The sequence below is a fragment of the Mus caroli genome, unplaced genomic scaffold, assembly GCF_978045245.1.
Source record: "Mus caroli unplaced genomic scaffold, Mus_caroli_1 scaffold_1, whole genome shotgun sequence".
NCBI lineage: Eukaryota > Metazoa > Chordata > Mammalia > Rodentia > Muridae > Mus > Mus caroli.
The window spans coordinates 49,442,192-49,464,864 of record NW_028227256.1 but is presented as its reverse complement, the minus strand read 5'-3'; the positions used below and the strand labels follow the sequence as shown (position 1 = coordinate 49,464,864).

General features: G+C 43.0%; 1 protein-coding gene across 2 annotated transcripts; it reads right to left on the bottom strand.

Annotated features, from left to right (window-relative positions):
• Positions 1 to 1,361: 1,361 nt before the first annotated feature.
• Nemp2 (nuclear envelope integral membrane protein 2) lies at positions 1,362 to 20,324 on the bottom strand. Of its 2 annotated transcripts, XM_021160532.2 has the most exons (9): positions 20,180 to 20,324; positions 13,610 to 13,725; positions 9,647 to 9,878; positions 9,463 to 9,535; positions 8,286 to 8,379; positions 7,416 to 7,530; positions 5,202 to 5,427; positions 4,331 to 4,507; positions 1,362 to 3,555 (listed from the first exon to the last, which is right to left on the bottom strand). In XM_021160532.2, the coding sequence occupies exons 1-9, from the start codon at positions 20,271 to 20,273 to the stop codon at positions 3,417 to 3,419; spliced, it is 1,266 nt and encodes a 421-aa protein (XP_021016191.1). In that variant the 5' UTR covers positions 20,274 to 20,324; the 3' UTR covers positions 1,362 to 3,416. The 2 variants fall into 2 exon arrangements, with proteins under 2 accessions (XP_021016191.1, XP_085693231.1); XM_085837105.1 differs by lacking the exons at positions 13,610 to 13,725; positions 20,180 to 20,324 and adding an exon at positions 10,035 to 11,435.
• Positions 20,325 to 22,673: the final 2,349 nt, after the last annotated feature.

Here is a 22,673-nt window from a genome sequence, read left to right as displayed (position 1 = left end):
AAACCAACGGGCATCTGGGAAAGTGATGCTTGTATGAGGACAGGATTTGGGAGGTGAAAGAAAAGTTGTTTTCAAATCAGAAATCACATAGCTTATGCAGGGCCAGCTATGGCTTATAAAAGGGAGCAACTTGCTGCTGTCTGGGAAAATGTGAGCCAGCCCAGGTGAACATCTCATCTGGTTCCCATCTGCCCTGGGCCGCTAACACACTTGCCCTATTGCAGCTCAAGATTAGACCCAGATTTCACAGGGCAGCTTGGAGACTTGGGTCAAGAATGTGGGTCTGGGGCCAGAAGTCTGTCTGGACTGAAGTGTCAGCTTTGCCAGTCACAGTTTATATGGTCCTAAGGCCTCCTGTGTAAAAGTGAGGTTTCAGTGAGAGACTTGATAGTACAGAACCAGGTAAACGTGTCTTCTGAGATAGAATCTGCTGGTTATGTGAGTCTCCGTGTCTTTATCTTCTGCCAGCTGGGATACACTGCAGATTGCCTAATGGGAGACAGGTCTAGAGAATGGAAGTCAGGTATGAGTCAGAGGCTAAACTCATCTATCCATGCAGTGTCACCCAGTGGGGACTCTGTGAAGGTAGCTTGCTCACAGGGTCATCTGAAGACATCTGTCTTGCTGCAGGCTTCATCAGACGCAAGCATCCCATGTGATTTATGTGTAAGATTCCACTGCAGGTTAGACAGAAAAGCCAATCTAAAAATTACACATCTAATTGTGGGGAATTCCCAAATAGAGGATAATGTGAGATCCTATTTGGGTGGTTATTAATCAGCATCGCCTCTGGATCGTAACTATGTATATGTTCAGATATATTGATACAATCCATCAGATATCCTAAAATCTGTAATCTCTTACATTTCTAGATATTTTAAAAAGACATAAATTCAAATATTTTCCTGTCACATGGACACTCCTCTAAAATTAAGCCCTGAATATTATTGGCAAACTATATAACTAGTTTACAAATTGTCTTTGTGCTTGTAAACTGTGTTTTAAAACCCTTGAAAACTAACATTCAAATGATATGATTTTTTTAAACCATTTAAGTATAGCCACCTACGCTGCTTCTCACCCACACATTTGGTGTCAAACAGTCCAACTTGCTTCAAACAGGATGCTGTTGGGAGGCATCTGTTGTAAGCAAGGGCACAACGAGGGTTCTGCTGTGTGTACGTGCATGTCTGCGAAGGTTTGAAACATAGCTGCCACTGAAGGATAGACAGTCATCGGCTGCTTCAGAAAGAGGAGGAAGGTTAGAAGGAAAGGACTGTACACTGCTTGGTGGGCATTAGAAATGTCATTGGTCTTTGTCATACACACTGACTCGGAGCCCAAGGAACATTTCACCAGAAAAGTTTTAATTGTTTAGCTCCTCACAGCTCTCACATAACAATCTGACAGATCCATGATTCTTTCCAGAAATGAACATGAAAAACTGCTCTCCCAAAAGATGACCACTGTTTTCATTGTGGGTACACAGGCTTGCTGGTGCTGGGAGCTACAGCTTCACAGTGAAGTCCCAACTGTGGGGTTGTCCTGGTGGCTCAAGGGGTGCTGACATTTCAGTCACACACAAACACATTCTATACTAGGCAAGCTGCGTAGTGAGAGGTGAACATGGCAATGCACTAGCACTGACACAACTGACCTGTTTCGATACAATGCCCATAAATAAAGCTACTGAAAAAGAAAGCCAGAGTAAGCTGTGGCAAAATGTTACAACTCCTGTCTATTTTTGCAAAATAGTTGCCAAAATGAATAGAAGCACATTGTTTACACACAAGTGTTCATGCCTGTCTGTATGTGCATGCAAAATCAGAGGAAGGTACCAGACTTCCTGGAACTAGAGTTATGGATGGCGGCAAGCTGCCATGCCACTCAGATGCTGAGGACGAAACTCAAATCCTCTGTAAGGCTCTTTTTAGCCACTAAGCCATCTCTCCAGACCCTATTCTTTGACGTTTTAAAGTCAACACGTAAAGGCACAGATTGACCTGAGTGAGGTTTCTAAGAAAAGGAAAAAGACTCCTGATATTACCTATGTCTGTCAAAAGGCAGAGGCAGAAACACTGACATAGAGCTCCAAAGAGAGAGCATCATTTGAGAGTGAATATAGAAAGTTCCGAAGTCAGCATCACTCTCAGGGGATGACAGTGACCAAGTCTGTGTCTTGTCCCCCGCCTCCTCTCTCATGCTTTGTGTTTCTGTTGTTGTTTAATCATTACAGTACATAAGATAAAACACCCTGACTTTGATTCTCAGAGGATCAAGTAGAGACCTGTTCACAGAATGTCTGCCATAGCCAACTCTTAAGGCTATTTTTGCTCCTTTCCTTGGGCCCAAAGCCCAGTTTGTAGCTCATTTTATCCTGAAGTTTATCATGGATCAAGAAACAAACATTTGCTCTCACTAAAACAACAACAACAACAAAAAAAACCCCCCAAAAACAAAAAAACCCCCGAGGTATCACAAATCTATTTTGTGGGAATTCATTGTAGACATATATAATCAGTTTTAAAAAATAAATCTCAAAATGTCACAAATGCTTTCATACTTTCAATTTCAATATATAAAAAGTACAAAAATTATAATATTTTAATCTGTGTATATAAAATCTTATCAAAACATTAAATATAAGCCTAAGAAATGTTTCTTTTTAATCACAGTTATTAAAACAAAACAACAAAAAAACCTGGGGCACCAACACCATGAGACCAAGGCTAGAGGGAGACAGCCCTGAACCTGCATGTGAAGAAGTGTCTTACACCTGAGTCCCAGATGCACCAGGGGCTGCCAAGGCTGCTGATGACACTCTTGCTCTAACTCTCAAACCCAAATTCCACCATCAATAGCATTTCCAACCATGAGTTCTAAAGATTATTAGTCTCATGAAAAATGGTTTGTGGTTAGTAACTTAGAAGCCCTGTGCATGTCTGCTTTTTAGGAGACCCACAATGACTTTGTAACATTAAAGACCGAGGAGCTTGCAGAATATATGACTCTGATTTAACCACAGCCAGCATCAGAATTCTTTCAGCAGCACTTCGTACTATCATGTGAATGGCACCTTAGAAAGCACTGATACTGGTGAACTGGTATGAGGGAGGGGAAGGACGGAGGGCAATAATGCAGCCTTTTGAGCCAGCTCCTGGACATCCAGAAGGGAGTTAGTGCCTGGTGAAGGGAAGGTCTCAGGTTCTGTTTACTGGTCCTAAAGAACAGGTTTGCACTGTTGCCATGAAGGTCTTCATTCAGGGACGTGGCAATGACGCTTTCAGCCTTCACACCACCACAGTAGAGCTCTCTGGCACAAATGCAAACGAGTTTTTCCTTATTTGCATGGCTTATTTTTCTCTGAGCTGGAGTAGGATCTTTGCCTTTTCCTTGCATTCCCTTTCAGAATGAAGTCAACTTGCAGGTAGACTGTCAGTCTGCAGGCTAAAGAGCTGCTCCTCCAGGAAGGCACCCCCAAGGCCATACTGCTTTTCATGTGTGCTGACTTCCTCTGGTGACAGGTGGCTGGCTCCAAGAACAAACTCTGCAAACCTAAGAAAATTTTGCTTTAAATAGTTAATTTTCTACTGGATGGAACACAGGGCCCCCAATGGAAAGTACCCAAGGAGCTAAAGGGGTCTGCAACCCTATAGGTGGAACAACAATATGAACTAACCAGTACCCCCGGAGCTCGTGTCTCTAGCTGCATATGTATCAGAAGATGGCCTAGTTCGGCCATCATTGGGAAGAGAGGCCCCTTGGTTTTGCAAACTTTATATGCCTCAGTACTGGGAAACACCAGGGCCAAGAAGTGGGAGTTGGTGGGGGCAGGGATGGTCTGGGGGGCTTTTGGGATAGCATTTGAAATGTAAATGAAGAAAATATCTAATTAAAAAAATAGTTAATTTTGTCATAGAGGTTTATCTGAAAGATGATGTGTGCCTCCCCACTTATCCCCTTTAATTAAATTTGAATTTGTGTCAGCTGAGGATAGCATTTAAACCTATACAGAGAACAGCTTATGTGATTTCATGTGGGCAGGATTATTCATCCACAGGCGGGTGTACCAAGTCATTCCTTCAACTTCCCCTGTTCCTTCTGAGTGTAGTGGATTGTTCAGATTTCACTGTCAATGCCTCGATCAGATCCGCATGGCATCTAAGACCTCAGCAGCTCTCCTGGCAGGCCAGAGCAGCCAGGAAGTAGAACTCCCACAATTCTGGTGTAACCAAGAGGAATGGTTGCTTCTAAGCAGAAACGTATGCTGCAGATACTACGTGATTTTCAAATCACTTCAAACGTGAGCTGTGGCCAGGGCAGGACTTACTTTTTAGGAGCCTGGAGTCTGGAGACAGCCAGCCAGGAAGGGAAGTCAGGCCTGCAGCAGGCTTGGCGCAGTTCCTCGAGAGCGCTGGCTGTTGCAGCTTCAGCTTGCTCCCTGTACTCTTCATCAGTGAGATACCTCACCACCTGAGGTTCTGCTGTGAACCACGGCCTCATTTTCCTAAAACACATGACACGTGGTTGCCAGATTCCTGCCCAAATCAATCCTTGTAATACACAAAAATACGCATCTTACACGCCAACGGTCATACCTGGGAGCTCCTTGTATGGCAGCCTGCACTTTGCACAGTCCTGCCATGACAGAGGGGTAAGGAATGAGTCTGCTGTGATTTCCTCCTCTCTCCCTGCCAGAGCAATGGCCTAAGGCTTTGGAGAATCAGTTTCTGATTGAGATGTTGATTATACTTTTTTCACTGATTTCTAATCAAACAATTAGACAAAAAGTCTGGCTTCCTGCTTTGTCTGCTGATTTTCTTTGGCAAGCTTTCAATGTGTCCTTTCATTAAGACCAACAGGGAGGAACACCACTTACTACACTACAAAGAAGCTGGAATTGTGGGGTATCACCCCCACCTAGTGGTGGTGCCTCTGATTAACCCGACACAGAAAGGAGACACTGCACAAGGCTACACAGAGAAATCATGTCTTGAAAAACCAAACCCAACCAAAACAAAACAAACAAAAAAACAACAAGGACAAAAAAAATCCCCCAAATTAAAAACAAACAACCAAACCAAACCAAACAAACACCCCATAACTACTTGTAAGATGTAACCAAAAGTATCTCTTAAAACAGTAAACTAACCCAGAACTCAAAATATCAGATTTGGTAACCATAGAAAAAGGACACCCACCATCTGAGGTAGCTGAATGCTCTCAGTAGATAGTGCAGACTCCAGGAGAACAGGAGGAGGATCAGAACAGCATAGGCAAACTGAGGAGCGGCCACACCGGTGTAGACCAGAGCCAGGGAGAGGAGCCTCAGTGTCCACATGAGAAGGTCTCTGCTCCTCTCATCAGCAAGAGGCCCGTGACTGTAACAGGCAGCAAAGCTACAAAGTCCAACAACCAAGACATAGCCTAGAAACACAGGAGAAGGGCAAGCGTTTAAACCTGAGCTGGAAGACCTGACAGAGCCCTGGCTGAACAGTAACATCTACCAGTTAACTTTGATTTCAAAAATTAAAATGTTTCCTTTTTTCAATAAGGTTTGAAAAGCGATTCTACAGCTCATTAGTCCTTGATTTGAGTGAGTGAACAGGCCGGCTTTTAAAGATGTATCGTTATTGTTATCTGAGTGTGTACATGAGCAAGCGGTAAAGTCAGGAGAACGTCAGATACCCTAGAACTGGATGGCAGGCAGTTGTAAGCAGGTGCTGGAAGCTAAACTCGAGGCCTCTGGAAGAGCAGCAAGCGCCCTAAGCCACTGAGCCATCTCTCCAGCCTGACAGGCTAGCTTCTGTAATAATTTAAGATATATGCTGATTATTATGATAATAATAGTCATATCTGTTTTTAAGTCCAGTGTCCTGGGTGGACAAGTGGTTTCATGGTTGCTTTGGTTAAAAGTAAGCCAGTGGATATCATACTTTGCTTACAAACCCTAGATTTAATTTTTAAGTTCTGGTCACTAAAGGAGAATGTAATTTTACAGAGTACCAATCAGATAGCTAGCCATGCCCAGTCCATAATTATATCTGATACATTGTTTCCAGATGGGAAGTATATGGCACTTCTAGTGATTTTCACTGTAGGTGCTTAATTTGTTTCTAAGCAAATCTAAGATTCAATTTCTCATTTACAGTAGACACTAAGGAGGAATAAGTTAAATTTAAAATGGGCCTCACATCAATCTAGAAAGTGGAACTCTCACAGGATGTCTTATGCGGCTTTTCCAGCACCTCGGTGAGGAAAGAAGCAATGATGGGGCTATTACTATTGTCTGGCCTCAGTGGGAGAGGATGCACCTAATCCTGTAGAGATGTGATGCCCCAGGGCAGGGGGATGCCTGCGGGGAGGACCCTCTCAGAGGCAAAGGGGAGAGGGTAAGGGGTGAAAAACTCTGGGAAGGGGAACCAACATTCGGGGGGCAACATTTGGAATGTAAATAAATAAAATAATTAATTTTAAAAAGCCATATGTAATAAAACTAAACTGTACTTGGGGGAAACAAAAGAAATTATGATGGACTGGGAGAGTTGCCTGGCCCAGCAGAAGGTTCAGCACAGCATCGAGGTTATATAGTCAGCCAGCACAGGTAACTCAAAATCTCAATATGACCTGGGCAGTAGGTCATTCTATGCAATTATGAATCTTTCACATCGAAGAGTGAGGTTAAGGATCTAACTCAGTGGTGCAACGGATGCTGAGTGTACATGAGGCCCTGGGTCCAGTTCCCAGCAACAACAACAATAAGTAAGAGTTATTCAGTTATATATAAATGTGCTCTTGTTTCTTTAGAGACAAAGAGTAAAGAACTTATAGGAATGTCTCACGTTATGAGTAAATTATAAATACTTAATATACTAGGAAAATAGGCTAAAAATAAAGTGTTCAAGGATGAATTGCTTTTCTTTTGGCAACAGTATCCTCATATGTGAAATCTGATGTTAATGGGTCTGCAATTACCATTATTTCCTAACAAAATGGAAGAAATTTGTAACATAAAACAAGGAAATTAAATGGTATTTTTACCCTCTCTGTTTCTGAAAAGTCAAGTTTCATTACTAACAACCTCCCACTTTTTATACAGAACACATCAAGAAAGAAAACTGACAGATGAAGAGAACCAGCTTTTAAAGAAGCTCGTGTAGTGCAGCTCAGATGCAGTTCAAGTTCAGCCATAATTCTCAAGTAGTTTTATTCTTTTAACGATTTGTACAGACAACTAAGAATGGTTATAAAGGAAAGTGGTGTAAAACGAGATCTAAATGAGTTCAAACACCAACTATGGTCATGAATACAATATTATTTTAATAGCACCTTTCCTTCAATCAAATAAAAATATGTGCCCAGAAGCCCCCTGCTTCTCAGCCTGATAGACAGGAAGTTCTTGTGTGTTTACCTACCTAATATATACATTCTGTTTCCATACCACAGCCACTTCAGATCTTCCATCAACTGGCACAAAATATAAACTGAAGCAAACCAACAACCAATCATTAGCGCCCCAAATGTGCTATACTGTGTGCGGGAGAAAATAAACGACACAATATACATATATAGATATATATTGGTTCATTCACTCTCATAAAAATAGAAGCAAACAGATAAATAATCTATGCTTGAAAGGTCTATGCCAAATCTAAGTCAAGTATTGATCTAATCCAGAGTCTCTCTGTTCAAGGATGACCCTCTGAGGAGGAGAGCCATTTTCACACAAGAGCTTAATGACAGCCATGCAGGCTCCGGTCCCCCTGCTAGAATCTACACGTTAACAAGACCCCCAGGTGGCTAGCAGGTACACTGAAGTTGGAGAGAACTACCAGAAAGTACATTAGTTATCTCAAAATAACGCTGCTATTTAGAGTTTTGATCAGGGTAGCCATAAAGTTACCATCATGAATTAAAATTTATCCATTGGAACATTATTTTATTGAAGATGTAGCGGAGGGACAACAAGAACAAAAAGCCCGGATGTAGGACCACTCGTATACAAAGCGCTGACGACCCAGGATCATTCTGCCAACATACATTTCACAAACCAGTACCAAAAACTGTCAGTAAACTTAATGTAATCCTATGCATTACTAATAAGTAAATGTCACTAAACTTAATGTAATCCTATGCATTACTAATAAGTAAAAACTGACTTTTCAGAGACAGACACATTTTAAGGTCGATTTACACAGCAGAGGAGCACGTTTGAATTAGGTAATTTTTCAGATCCATAAAATCTTGGTTCCTATTTTGTACTCATTTGCATATAAGAGACCTACCTTTGGAATGTGTTTCTTAGCCATCAGAAGGACAAAGACTAATGTCATTAGAATACCTAACACGGTACCCGAAGAGTAATAGAAAACAGGGCTTCTGTCAAGACAGAGGAAAAAAAGCCACATAAACATCAACCAGCAATTTCAGCAATAAAACCTGAAAAGAGTTCAAAATGCTCAATGTGGCAATAGTAGCCAGTACAGAATATTAAGAAAGAAAAACTCTAATCGTATTTCATACCGTTAAAATTTAAATCAATACTTGAAAGTTCAGTAAATAGACTGTTGCAGAATGTCTAGCTGTCTTCTATAGTCAGAATGTCATCTGACAATGCTAAGAGCTTGTTACATGTCAGGCACTTGCCCGAGAACTCCCAGATATCCACAGCTAAATCAGAGGAGAAAACTGAGATAGCAAGAAGTTAAACGCCTTTCATGTGAGCTGGCTGCTGGAAGATTCAGAGCAGCTGCCCAGCTCATCAGCATATAGGGCCTAACTTCTAGGCTTTTCTCTTCCTGCTATCCATCCATCCATCCATCCATCTCGCAGTCAGAAAAGCTGGCAGATAACACTACACATACCTGATGGTATCATAAAGAAAAGTTCAAGAGTGAACAATGATAAGAACAATGCAAAAATATTCGTATTAAGTAGCCTGGGCAAATTAAAAAGTAAATATTGAGAAGAGCGGTGGGTTTTATAGGCTAAGTTACAAGAAACAAAATATCAGGACAACGTATTTATCCGAGAAGCAAGTATTTGTCATGTCTAATATCCTACACCAGAGTCACCAATTCAGGAGGCAAATTAACTCAATCAACAGCTAGCGCCTGGTATCAGAGAACATGAGCAAACCCCAGCACCCTGGAGAACTAGTCAGAGACGAGGGCTGTGGGTTCTGTAACCAAAAATTAATAGCAACGGGAAAAGTTCACGTGTGTGTGTGTGTAAAATAATGTAAGCAAAAGTACTCGGTACCATGTACATATCTGTTATACAATTGCCTCCGTCTTTAAAGTTGAATCAAATGCTACCTTCAGACCTATCATCTGTAAATCCTAGAAGAACCACACATGCAGAATAGTGTGCAAATACTCAGCACAGAGTCACAAACAACCTCTAGACTTTTCAATCAGAATTTAAATTTAAATCACTACAAATATAAAAAGGGGCACTTACTGGCTCAAGGTCTTTGCATACAAGAAAAGGAAAATGCCTGTCACAAACACAAGGAAGAGTTTGAAATCCACAACTGGAAAATAAAAAAAAAAAACAAACACAACCAATGTTCTGTGTTAGTAAATAAAGAATAGGGAAGTCAACTCATTGAATGTCCAGCCAATTATAATGAAAACAGACTTACTGTTTCGATTCACGATTACTATGTAGGGAAGTAACCTCCCAACAGGCTTCACAGAGAAGCACACAGTTTCTCCATATGGACTGAAGACTATGGTTATCTCCTTAGCCTCCTCTGGTGCCCAAAAGTTATGAGTCACACATTTGATAAATGATAAAATGCTTTCTGTGTGCTGGCAATTATGACTTCCTGTGATATATACAATATTGAGCAGGCCCGGGCTGGTTACTGTCACCTACAAAACAGGAATGGATCAATCCAGGTAGGTTCAAAACCTTCCCTCTGGCACCTCAAGACACAAACAGAGGAGTAAGAAGCCAGAATTGGCTGACAAAAATACCATAATACACAAGACTGGGCTCTGGTCCCCAGTGGCTGGGTCTTCACATACCTGCATTCAGTTCACAGATGCTTAGAGGAGTGGATGGTTTGCCAGGTGTGGTGGTGCATGTGGCAGTAGTCCCAGTTCTTGGGACTCTGAGACAATGGATCGACAGTCTGAGGCCACATAGTTAGCAACATGGAGGTGCTAGAGACCTTGGTTAAGCAGACTTAAGTGTGAGCACCTGACTGAAGGAGTCAGTCCCATACAGAGCATGGGAGACCTGCAGGCTGCGGACACCGACTTGAAAAGGAATTTTATCAGATAAAGAGTAGAAGAATCAGCCAGGGCAGAGAGGACCTGAGCAGGCAGAAGTGTGTGCGATCCAGGGCACAGTCGAGGCCTCAGACATACAAATCTCCTGTGTGGCAGACACTTCATCGTAACAGACAAGGAGCAGAGCATGTGCCTACAGGTGCTGACACGTGGGCGGCTGGTAAGAAAAGAGCTAGTCCACAGTCATTTCTAATTTTTTTCCATTTTTTCTTTATGACCTTAATCTTTATTTTTTACATTTCTTTAAATTGAATTTTTTTTTTCTGATTCAGAACATTCTGATCATGGCTTCTCCTCCCCTAATTTCTCCCAGATCCTCTCCACCCACCCAAATCCACACCCTTTTTTCCTCTAGTTAGAAAACAGTCATCTAAAATAAATCAATGATAACAAGCTAAAACAAATAAAGAAACAAACAAGGCAGGGAAAGTGCCCCTAAGAAAAAGCTCACGAAAAACATACAGATGCAGAGACATAGATTCACACACAAAAATCCCATAAAAACAGAGCTGGAAACCATGACATAGAAGCAAAATACCTGTGAAAAAATTTTAAAAACTCCAAAAACTATCACTGACTTTGGTTTGTGTTGGCCATCTACTGCTGGACATGGGGCCTACTTGGAAAGTGTGCTTTGTATACCAGTAACCTTTCACTGGCGAAAACTAACTTTTCCTTTATGAAGCTATCAATTGGAGACAGCTTCTCAGTTGGAGATGGGGGCTTGTGTTCACTTCCCTTCTCCGTGCTGGGACCCCCTGCGCTTGGACCTGTGAGGGTCCTCTGCAAGCCGCCTCAGTCAACAAGCTCATCTGACATGCATCAGTCCTGCTGTGCCTAGACACTCTTGTTTCCTTGGTGCCTTTCATCCCCCCCCCCATTTGTTTACCCCCATTTTTAAAGTATATTTCTTCTATTTTAAAGAAGTAAAAGAGCATTGGGCAGGAATGAAGATGGGAAGCAGGTACTGGAACTCACTATGAACTCATTTGTTGAATGTAGAATGAATGAACAGGAGTGTGAGATATGAAGGACTGCAGTTTTCACGTCCCAAGAGCTCCAGGCAAGGTGGCACAAGAAACCACATAAGCCTCAAACATCTTGTTTTCTAGAAAGCGTACGAGCTGACATCGAAAGATGGTGAACTATGCCTGGGCAGGGCGAAGCCAGAGGAAACTCTGGTGGAGGTCCGTAGCGGTCCTGACGTGCAAATCGGTCGTCCGACCTGGGTATAGGGGCGAAAGACTAATCGAACCATCTAGTAGCTGGTTCCCTCCGAAGTTTCCCTCAGGATAGCTGGCGCTCTCGCTCTTCCCGACACACGCAGTTTTATCCGATAAAGCAAATGATTAGAGGTCTCAACCTATAATGATCTCAACCTATTCTCAAACTTTAAATGGGTAAGAAGCCCGGCTCGCTGGCGTGGAGCGGGGCGTGGAATGCGAGTGCCTAGTGGGCCACTTTTGGTAAGCAGAACTGGTGCTGCGAGATGAACCGAACGCCGGGTTAAGGCGCCCGATGCCGACGCTCATCAGACCCCAGAAAAGGTAATTCCCATCACCGAAGTCTTACGTGTCCCATTCTCAGCGAGAGCTGCTCTCCTCACGTTTAATTACTACCTTAGATCATGTCCCTCAGAGGTCATCAACCCTCCAGTACTGCTTGGTTTGTGTGTCAACTTGACGAACTAGAGTCATCAGAGAGGGAGGAGCCCCAGGTAAGTAAATGCCTCCATGAGATCCAGCTGTAAAGCATTTTCTAAATTAGTGGTTGATGGGGGAGGGCCCAGTGCATTGTGGGTGGTGACATGCCTGGGCTGGTGGTCTTGGGTTCTATAAGATAACAGGAGGAGCAAGTCAAGAGAAGCAAGACAGTAGTACAGAGCACTCCTCCATGGCCTCTGCATCAGCTCCTGCCTCCAGGTTCCCGCCCTGCTTGAGTTTCTGTCCTGACTTCCTTAAATAATGAACAGCAATATGGAAGTATGAACTGAACAAACAAACACTTTCCTCCACAACTTGCTTTTTGGTCACGGTGTTTCAGCACAGTAATAGCAACTCTAAGACCCTTGTGACCCGCCCCTAGCCATAAAATTATTTTTGTTGCTACTTCATAACTGTAATTTTGCTACTGTTATGAATAGTGATGTAAATATCTGTGTTTTCTAAAGTTCTTAGGTGATCCCTAAAGGGATTACAACCCACAGGCTGAGAACCAGTGACTTAAATGGCGTATTTATTTGGAATGGTCAGGGGAGGGCCTGGGTAGATATAAAAAGGAATTAATGTCCTCTCCCACATAACTTCCCCTTAAGCCACTATGTGCTCATCAATTAGATTTTATCTTGATAAATTCATTTGATAAATTAAGCCATATAAAATGTATTTTTAAATTCCAAAGCTGTGGGGCATTGGGCTATGCACAGACAGGCTAGTCTCCAGTCGAGCTGAGGTCTGAACCCCGGAAGGGTGATAAATCACCTACATGACACAGCAGGCGTTCCCTCATGCTCCTGGAACCCTAACCCTTGACTAACTTACTGCCCCCCACAGCCCTCACAAGAGAAGCATGGCTAGAAGTCACAGAGACAATGTCCCAAGCTTCTGACCTTTGGGGTAAACTCCTCCACAGTTACCTAGCAACAGTAAAGACCATAAGAGGGGCTGCTTGGCCTCACCCCTCTCTCTTACTCCTCTCTCTTACTCATCTATCTCACTCCTCTCTCTCCTCTCTCTTTGCCTTCTCCTCTCTGCTCTCCTCTCCTCTCACTCTCTCCCTCTTACTCTCTTTCTCTCTAGCCCCCCATACCTTCTCTCTTTCCCCCTACCTTTCTACAATAAAACTCTAAAACCACAGACAGTCTCTGCTCATCAAGGCCCACTGCGCTTGGAGGATGGGATAGGTTTTCTCCTAATGAGAAATTTCTAATCTCCCGATGGAAGGCCGGATGTGCTCCAGTCAAGATCCGCTGTGCTCACTCTCGCCTGTGTGAGAACCTCTCTTCCCTCATCCCTCTCTCCCATAACCCTGGGGCTTTAGAGAAGTAGCCCGGGGCCCCCAGGTTGGGCTTCCCCTTGTCCCCCCACAAAGAGTGGGTCAGAGGTTTGGATGCCCACTCGGGGCTGAGTGGAAAGTGTCTGGCAACCCTCCCACATCCGCCTGTCCAGAGCATAGATGGAACTCTGATGGAACGTGGGTCTTTCCTCCCCCTCTTCCCCAGGGCCCCTTTTTAGTTCCCACACAAAGTGGTACATTTTAATTCCACATTTTTAAGTCATGATTAAAAAAAAAAAAAAGCAGGCCCTAACCTGCACAGTTGACCACATATATGTCCACTGGATTTGTGAATGTTGATTGTAGCAATAGCAGTCTGACACAGAAGTTTTAATTAAGTCCGTTTCCTTCAGAGATTTACATCTGGGAACTGAAAGATAAAAAAAAAAAAATGAAATAAACATGTTACCTAAGTATTTAATTTTCCAAAAACCCTTTTAAAAAATGTGCTCAAAGGGAGATTTTCATAGTTTTTAGTATTTTATGACCAAAAATTCTTCTCCATGGTGATTATGGCCCCTTGCTCTTCCCTATCTAGCAGGCGTCTGTCGGCAAACAGCCCATCCAGAGTCAGTACTGTTAGGTCGCCTGCTGAGCAGCACACATGCACTGATGTCGTTGGTCCTCAAGTGATGGCAAGAGCTAAGGGAAGCATACTGAAAAAGAAACTCGAGCAGAAGACTCAATAATTAGTCGAAAGCATAAGACAGCATTGGGACTGACAGATGACAAATGTGCACAGTATTAAGATGAGCAAAGTCACGGTGGCTCAGCTTAGGGACATCTTAGACAGCTGCAGCTGGAGGTAAACCACAACCACTTCTACATAAGGAATCTATACTTCACCATGAGAGCAGAGTCCAAAAAGACCTAACAGACTCAGTAGGAAACAGATGACACTAAAGAGGGCTCAACTAAATTGCCTAGTCAAGTGTGAGCAGAACAAGCACCAACTACCAGGCAAAGGCACAACAAGACGAGGCTTCAATCAACTCCAGCCCCACAGTAAGGAGAGGACGCAGTGACTTAGGCTATAAACCGAGGCGGGTAGAAGAATTCAAGAGCTCTCAGAGGACAAATCAGCATACTGTGGAGCTTCACTGGATGAAGGAGAGGAAGGTATCTGGTAATGGGGAGCTGGTGAGGCACTTACCCAGATCCAAGTGCGGATGCAGAATAGGAAGCAGGAGCATGGAGTACTCACAGGTACAAAGAGAAATGAGCCTTTTGCCCCATTCAAAGTACAAGAAGGAAATCTGTAGACAACCCTGAATTGAAGTTAGAGCAAACTGTTATAACAAAGTTGGGTAAGGACCAGTAGCCACAAGTTGATCATTATACCGATTTAGAAGAATAACGTTGAATAAGCTCAATAGGTACCTGCCCTAGCCTGAAATATGTTTTGTGACAGGCTGAAGTGAGGACAGGCACAGTCCCTCCTTGAGACAGCTGAACCAAAGTGACAGCTCAGTTATATAATGACGACCCAGTATGTTCTACTGTGACAGATGAATCCTTTCATTTTTCTTCTTAGCACAGTGATGAAACACATACGCTTTTAAATTTATCAACTGTCTGAGCTGAAAATACAAGAATCTAGGTCAAGAGCCAGATTTCAAAGCAGTAAGAGGATACTTGAGAGGCTCTTAGTTAAGCACAGGCTACCAAAAATTAAAAACACATTCCATCATGGTACACCTATACACAAGAACCCAAAGAAGACAGTATAACCAGTGCTGTGAACACACAAGACAGGCAAGGCAGAGGCATTCTTGTGCATAACTGAGAGGCACAGAGTTCAAGGCCAAGGGCAGCATGCTGGAAGAAACAGTCTTTGGATGTCTAATACTAGAAGTTAGCTTTAGGGCTGGAGAGATGGCTCAGTGGTTAAGAGCACTGGCTGCTCTGCTAGAGGTCCTGAGTTCAAATCCCAGCAACCACATGGTGGCTCACAACCATCTGTCATGGAATCTGATGCCCTCTTCTGGTGTGTCTGAAGACAGTGACAGTGTACTCATATAAATTAAATAAATAAATCATTTTAAAAATAAAAAATAAAAAGAAGTTAGCTTTAGAAAAGAAAGAGGTCAAAGAATGCAAAGTAAAACCAGGAAGTACTTGATGTGAGAATACAATGACACACCCTGGAGGCCCTACCTGTTGAGCCACAGAGGAGAGAATGGAAGGTCTCAGGCCTGGCCTTCCCAGACCTCATGCTCTATCTCCTGCCCCTCTGAACAGGAACCAGAGCTAAACTGGGCAGCCAGAACTGGAAATTCTGTACAGTGAATTCTTGATAAGGGATCCATTTACCACTGGAGAAGAACACGTCTTAGCAGAAAAGGTGAAGGGCATGGGGCCACAGGTTCACAACCCTAGTGTCCCAGAACTTTATACAAATCTCACTGGCAGTCTGGCACTAGGTGCACTTCATGCTAAGGGGACTTTTTTAGATGCTGCCAAGGGTTCTCCCTGTAACTCTCCTAGTGAGCCCCACTATTTAAGGGCTGAACCAACTTCCACATAAAACTTTGTGTCCATGCCCTGCTGAAGCATCTCCTTGTGAGGACTGAAAACAAAGAAAGGCTACCATCAAACAAAGGCTTTTCACAGAGTCCCATGGCCGTTTCCTAAGTCACTGGATACGTGTAGCTCCTAAAAACAGGACGAAGCTGTGAGTATAGTGCCATAGCATAGAGCAAATGCTTCTGTTAGTACAAGCCACGCCGTTTTACACTTAAGCTTACTCTAACAGCCTTCTAGGTGGTCTCCCTTCTTCCAGAAATACCCCCTACGATTCCCTCTACAACCATTCTTCTAAACAGGCACACAGATCTTTTGAAAACTTCACCTGGGGTCCATTATATTCCTCTCATCGTTTCTGCTAACACCAAGGCAAAATCTACCCTCCTTTAGAAAGATCCAAGTACCTCTACGACGACTTCTTCCTCTCTCTTGCTTGATGGCTCCTCAAAGTAACAGCTTACTCCTGCCTCAGGTCTCCTTGGACTGCAATTTTCTTCCCCTAGATCCTGTGAAGGCTTACACCTGTCAATAGCTGGCATGTTTGTCTGCTCTTCCACGGAAGGCCCTGTCTGAGCCATGTCTGAATATGCACACCCAACGATGCTCAACTACTTTCTGCTGACTACACAGGGTCCATCTTACACATGCACTTCTTATCTTACTGTCTTTCTATGGAGTTAACTAAATCCTGCAGCGTTCAAATACCTGTCACTTGCGTGTGTGTGTTGCAATCTGAGAGGATTAGAGGATTATCTGAGCAAGAACTGCCCAGCCAGTGAAAATATAACCAATTTCCCTGAAGAATTGCCAGCACAAGAGGCGGTGCACTGAGCCCTGTCTTGAAACCTCCCCAGCAGTGTCCCTCTGTGTTCAGCCTGTCCCAAGCCATCCATTCGAGAGCCCAGGAAGCAAGGGGCATAGACTGCGCCCCTCTCCACTCTATCACCAGTACACCCTAAACTAGAGGGTAAGGCTGGCTACACTTAGTCTCTAGCTAAGGACTATCTTTCTTGTTCCTCCCAGATGTGGAGGCCAAGAAGTGGCAAGAATCTTGGTTTTGACATCAGTGTATGTATAAGGCACTTCTTGGTTAGAACTTCCTGGATTTCCCGTCTTCAACAGGTTAAGGAACGAGCAGATGGAATTAATCACTTACATTACTAAAAGCCTCAAGTCACCTTTATGTGAACCAATGAGACAGGCCCCTCTGTTCCCTATAAGTATCATTCAGCTTATAAAATTCAGCTAATGTAGCGTGGGGATGACAGTGGTGCCCCACCCACACTTCTGTGTCTTTATTTTCTACTGTCTCAGTTATTTTGGGTCAACCACGATCCAAGTTATTAAATAGAAACTTCCAGAAATAAACAATTCACAAGCTTCAAGAAACTGCTGAGTTTATTGTTAGTATTGTTGTATTATTAGTCATTGTGAATCCTTAACCGTCCTAACTTAGACATTGTTTCAGTGGGGCAGGAAGGGCACACATGGGGCTCAGTGCTCTGTACTCGGGGTCTCAGAAGGGACAAAGGAGCACTGCTGTACACATTTTTAAAAACCCTTGCATCTCCTGCTTTGTTAGTAAGTCAAAAGTAAATGGCTCCTTTAACGCTTTTCTTGCTATTAGTTTCTTTAATGCCTCAGTATATTTAGCTTAAAAAGTTGAGTCAGACATATGGTAAAAATATTTAGTCATAACCTGAGGAGCAGGTAGTACTTAACCTACTCATCGAGTCTTCTAAAAATGAAAACCACAGGCACTCCTCAAGCCTGAGCAACTACTTCCCATAAAAAAACAAACAAAAACAAAAACAAAACAAACCCTTCATCACCATTCCCCTCGGGGAACCTAGCTTTCCACAGTCTGCAACCAGAAAAATGATCCTCTAATGTGACCAGAACCAGAACACAGCAAACGCTGCCACTGTCTTCATTAAACTGGCTCCTTCTTCCTTGTGGGAGTTCAAGGATAATGAATGGGTCCAGATGGAGTTACTATCTTTCTTGGTATTTAGTTTCACATTTTTCAAAGATGTAAACTACATAAGTAACATGTCTCTTGTACCAGTACCAGTTTGTTGTTTTTAACCTGAATATAAAACTCGGTTTTTCTTCCTCCAGGGTCATGAGAATGGAACTGAAATGAGCACATCCTAGCTAACACACACACAGGTCTGAGTCTACCTACAGACAATTTCTTTTGCTACAGAGGAACTTCAAATGACCTCTCGCTGGAGTGGAAGCATGGGACGTCATTCCAGAGCCTCATCTGAAGGGAAGCAGTGTTCGTGGATCTGACCTGCTGCTTTCAAATTAAGAGTCATGCTCGACTTGATGTTTCTCTTCTATGACAAGCGTCTGCCTTTTCTATAAATAGGGTATCAGAGGGCTGGCCTTGGAATGAATATTCTTCGTGCCATGGCAGTGTCTAAGTACCCAAAGCAGATTCTCAGAGTTGGAAAGGGTCTTAGGCATCATCAGAGGCAACCCACCCCCCAGTCTTCCATTACACTCAATTTCACTTGCTGAGGCTTCAAGTTTTTGTGTTCAACCAAGGTCTGAAAATATTAAATGAAAAAAAAAATCTTTCAAAGTAGTAATATGTAAGTTCAAATAATTTTTCCACAATATTTTATTGTAATGAATTGTAATAACTATCTCTTGCTCTGATTTATAATTATAAATCTCTTGCTGTGATATGTAATGTATACACACACACACTGGGTGGGGGGCATGTAAGGTTCGGTACTGCGGTGCTTTTTTAGAAAATACATTTCCTGTGGGTGAGAGCGATTATTGTCTAGCTGTCTCATCACAGGCCCCTCATAAGACCATAGCTTTTACAGTAGCGGCAGTTCTTAGACCTAGCCAACCAAGGGTTCCCACGGTGTCACTCAACACTGCAGGACAGTGATCCCCTCCTATGTGAACGTAAGGAATATCTGGAATGGCAAGACAGAAGTTGCCATTTTTTTTCAGCTGTGAACTGGAATTTTATCATCTCCTGGGTATCTTACACTTCTCAGAAAGAAAGTCCTGGTGAACATTTACATGCGTCTTTAACACAACTGAGGACTATTAAGCCAGGTGCAACAGTACAGCCCTGTAAACCCTTCACCAGGGAGGTAGAGGCAGGACTGTTGTACAGCCAAGGCCAGCCTGGTCTATATAAAAAGCTCCAGATCTACTAGGTCTATATGGTGACCCATACAGCAGCAAAACTTGAAAAACTGAGTTCCTTGAAGCAAATAAAAGGAGCAGAAAAGATTGAAATCTCATTTTACTGATGAGAAGAAAAATCTGGTCTATAAAGAATACCTGTGTGGCCCTGGAGAATACGACACCTACAGGTTAAATCAACAACTGCACTACAGCCCAAGGTTCTGAATGCATCTCTATAACTACTTCTACCCCTCTGTTGCCACACTCAGGAGCCCTCCTCCTCAAACTGTTTTATATTTTCACAAGTACCAATTATATTTACTACCAATTCTTTGTTCTCTAGCATGTAAAATGGGCATATATGAATAATCAGTATAAGACAATGCAGTTAAAGCAATTCAGCCCTGCATAGCACAAAATAGTTAATTAACACATTCCTATTCAATGAAAAGCTGACCACAGACCGTCCCCTAAGGTGTAACTCACTGCAAGATACCAGTATGGGCACAAGGTGTGACAGAAGCTAATAACTGCCTACTGAACATCCATTCTCTCTTTCAGTCTTAGACACCCTACTAACTTTGTCGGTGTCAGAATATTACCCAATTGAAAGTCTTTATCTTGACAGCCTCCCTTGAGTCTGTAAGTGACCATGTAATGAAGAATACAAACAAGCAATCTTTTAAAGGATGTAGTGAACGGTAGAAATAAATGTTAAACTCGTGGAGACTGCGTTTTGCAGCTACAGCTTTCTAAGCCAGAATATTAAGCACCCCAAACAGTCTGAGTAGCTCACTGAGGCTTCCTGTGCACCTGGTTCAATGCTGGAGCATCACCAGTATTTTGCATATGACCAGCTACCCAGGTCACAGCAGCCAATCAGAAACAGAATTTCGGTTTCTTTCTGAAGCTTCTATCCTTCTCTAGCCTTGAGTTTCCTGAGATTTCTGAAGACAGATAAAATAAGGTTTCAGACATAAACTGAAGACAAAGGGCCAGTTGTGCGGGTGTCCAGCGGTGTGATCCTGAACAAATCAAAACACTGAAGCATCCAATGCCCGCAGACAGGGGCGGGGCCTGGCCGCGCGTGACCCTGCGGCGCCGAAAGGAGGCCCCCCGCCCAGAGCCGGGGTTACCTGACATCGCTGCCTCCTCGTCGCGCACCGCGCCTGCTGGCAGTGTAGCCAGGGGCTGCAGCCAGAGCACCAGCCACCACAACCTAGGCAGCATCGCGGCCAGAGCGGCGGAAGTGGCGCAGCGGACCAAGAGCGGGAAAGCGGAGGGAGGGGATGGCAGGGGCGGAGCCGGCTGCGGCCCCGCCCTTCCGCGGTCTGCCGAGCGGCTCTCCCAGTGGCCTCCAGAGGGCGATCACCTGCCTTCCCGATTCTTGCTCCAGGGCCCGCTTGCAGAGTTGGCGGGCAGTTTAAAACACGCCGGAGCCCTGGGCAGGGTTCTCAGAGCACTGGTGCGGGCCACTCAGAAAGGCAGGCTCTTCACACGCACCATCTCAGAAATAAGACCAGCAAGCACCACTTAGACAAAAGCCTGACTTGTTTGTTTGTCCCTCCTTTCACCTCTTCCTTTTTTTTTTTTTAAAGCAACAAATTGAGAAATTTGGTGCTTAAATAATTTCTGTCTAAGCTCATGAACACAGTATCTTTCAAAAAAAAAAAAAAACCTAAAAGGGTTATATAAGTTCACTATTGATAAAGTGTCACTTTAATAGAGATCTGGAGGCTGGAGAGATGGTTCAGTGCTTAGGAGCACTTATCGCTCTTCCAGAGAACCCAAGTTTCCCAGCGTGCGCATGGCAGCAGCCCTAACCATCTGTAAATACAGTTTCATGGAATCCACTGCCCTCTTCTGAATTCTGCAAACATATGGTACACAGACATACACACAAGCTAAACACCCATACACTTAAATTAAAAAATAAACCTTCTTTTAAAAATGAGATTGTATTTTTAAAAATTCAAAGATATAGTGAGTGTTCTAAACATAACCAACCTGGCAGAGATGATGGCTCTCTAAAGTCAGCCTATTGAAACAGAAGACTCCAAGAAACTGGAATGCTGCACAGTAAACCACTCTGGGGAGCAGAGAAAGCCACCACCAACCATAAGAGAACAGTCTGTCCTAGAAAGAGACTCACAGTTTCTGAGCCGTATGGTTTATTGATGAGCAGGATAATTCTGTGTTAAGAGCAAGCCTTCTTTGGTCTCTGGAAACCTTTCAGTGTGACTTACTATTCCATACTTGAAACAGGGCAGAAGGGTGTGGTGGTAGTGGACTGTAATCCCACCATTTGAGAAACAGAGTTAATCATGGGTAAGGTGAGCCTAAGTGGCATAGGGGATCCAAGGCTCGTCTGGCTACATGAGACCTAATTTAACCTTCCTCTGACCCCCATCCCTGCCCCACCACACACACAAAGCTAGAGTAAGAAGCTGTGTTCTTTTCTCTAATTCCAGTCTTCCACTAACAGCACTAAGCTCGATGTAATAGAAATCTTTTTTTTAAATAACCCAGCTTCAATTTTTTTTTAATGGTCTAAATAGGAAAGAATGTCTCTGAGTTATGTAAAGGCGGCTTTAACCAATGCCCTGTATATGTGTACACCTAGGATGTGGCTGTAAAAGCTCAGAGTGTTCTTTTTTAGGAAATTATTAGGGGTGATTTTTAAAAATAAACCTTCATTATTGGAATCTGTCCTGTATCATTTTTTTCCCCTGGATCTCCTTGGTATGCCTCTTGCAAAGCAACTTTTTGCCCCAATTCTATTCAAACTGGTTTGGTTAATTTGGGATAATGCTAAGGAAAGCATATCACCAAATAACTAATGTACTTTCTTAAAGCTGTCTTCAATAGATAGAGAACAAGCAGAGACATATGTTTGCAGCACTGCTCTAAAAAAAATTAAACCATCTAATTACTAAATTGGTAGATGAATTGAGTAGGTTGTTTTCAAAGGTAAAAATACAAATGGTCAATAAATATTTAATATCCTTAGGTATGGTGGCTACTTTTGGTTGTCAACTTGACTACATCTGGAATTAATTTAAACTCAAATGGCTGTGTACAACTATGAGGAATTTTTCTTTTCATCATTTGAAGTGGGAAGACGTACTTCTACTCCAGATCTTTCTTTGTCCTATATAAAGGACATGGAAGAAGGAAGCTTGCTCTTTTTCTGTGATTCCTCTTGCTAAGTCCATTCCTTCACTGTTATCAGAGCCTACCAGAAGACCAGCTAAGACATCCATCCACAGGGACTGAATAATTGCTAGATTCTTGTGCCTTCCATTAATTAACAGCAATTGTTGAAGGAGATGGTGCATAGTAAGCCATTCTATCAGTTCTGTTCCTCTGGAGACCACTGACTAATACAGATTTTGATACCAGGAATGGTTCTAGAGCAACAGAAGTAAGTATAAGGATAAACATAACTTTTTAAAGTATCCGGAATAAGCTTTCCAATTTGCTAACATCTACGGTTACCAAAGCCTCTCCAATTATTGATGCTTCTTCTTAGCATCTTGGAGAATATTGAAATCCCATGGTGTAAGCTATTTTAAGAACATGAGAAGACAAACACATTTGATTATCCTGATTCACCAATTATGAGAGGCA

What these genes read in the sequence shown, in the direction of transcription:
- Nemp2 (XM_021160532.2), bottom strand. Translation starts at nt 20,273, where the DNA reads ATGCTGCCTAGGTTGTGGTGGCTGGTGCTCTGGCTGCAGCCCCTGGCT. An exon ending in AAACAGAATGTATATATTAG is followed by an intron (nt 5,428 to 7,415) that starts GTAGGTAAACAC and finishes CTGTGTTTCTAG; the next exon opens with GCTATGTCTTGGTTGTTGGA. An exon ending in AGACTCCAGGCTCCTAAAAA is followed by an intron (nt 3,556 to 4,330) that starts GTAAGTCCTGCC and finishes AAATTTTCTTAG; the next exon opens with GTTTGCAGAGTTTGTTCTTG.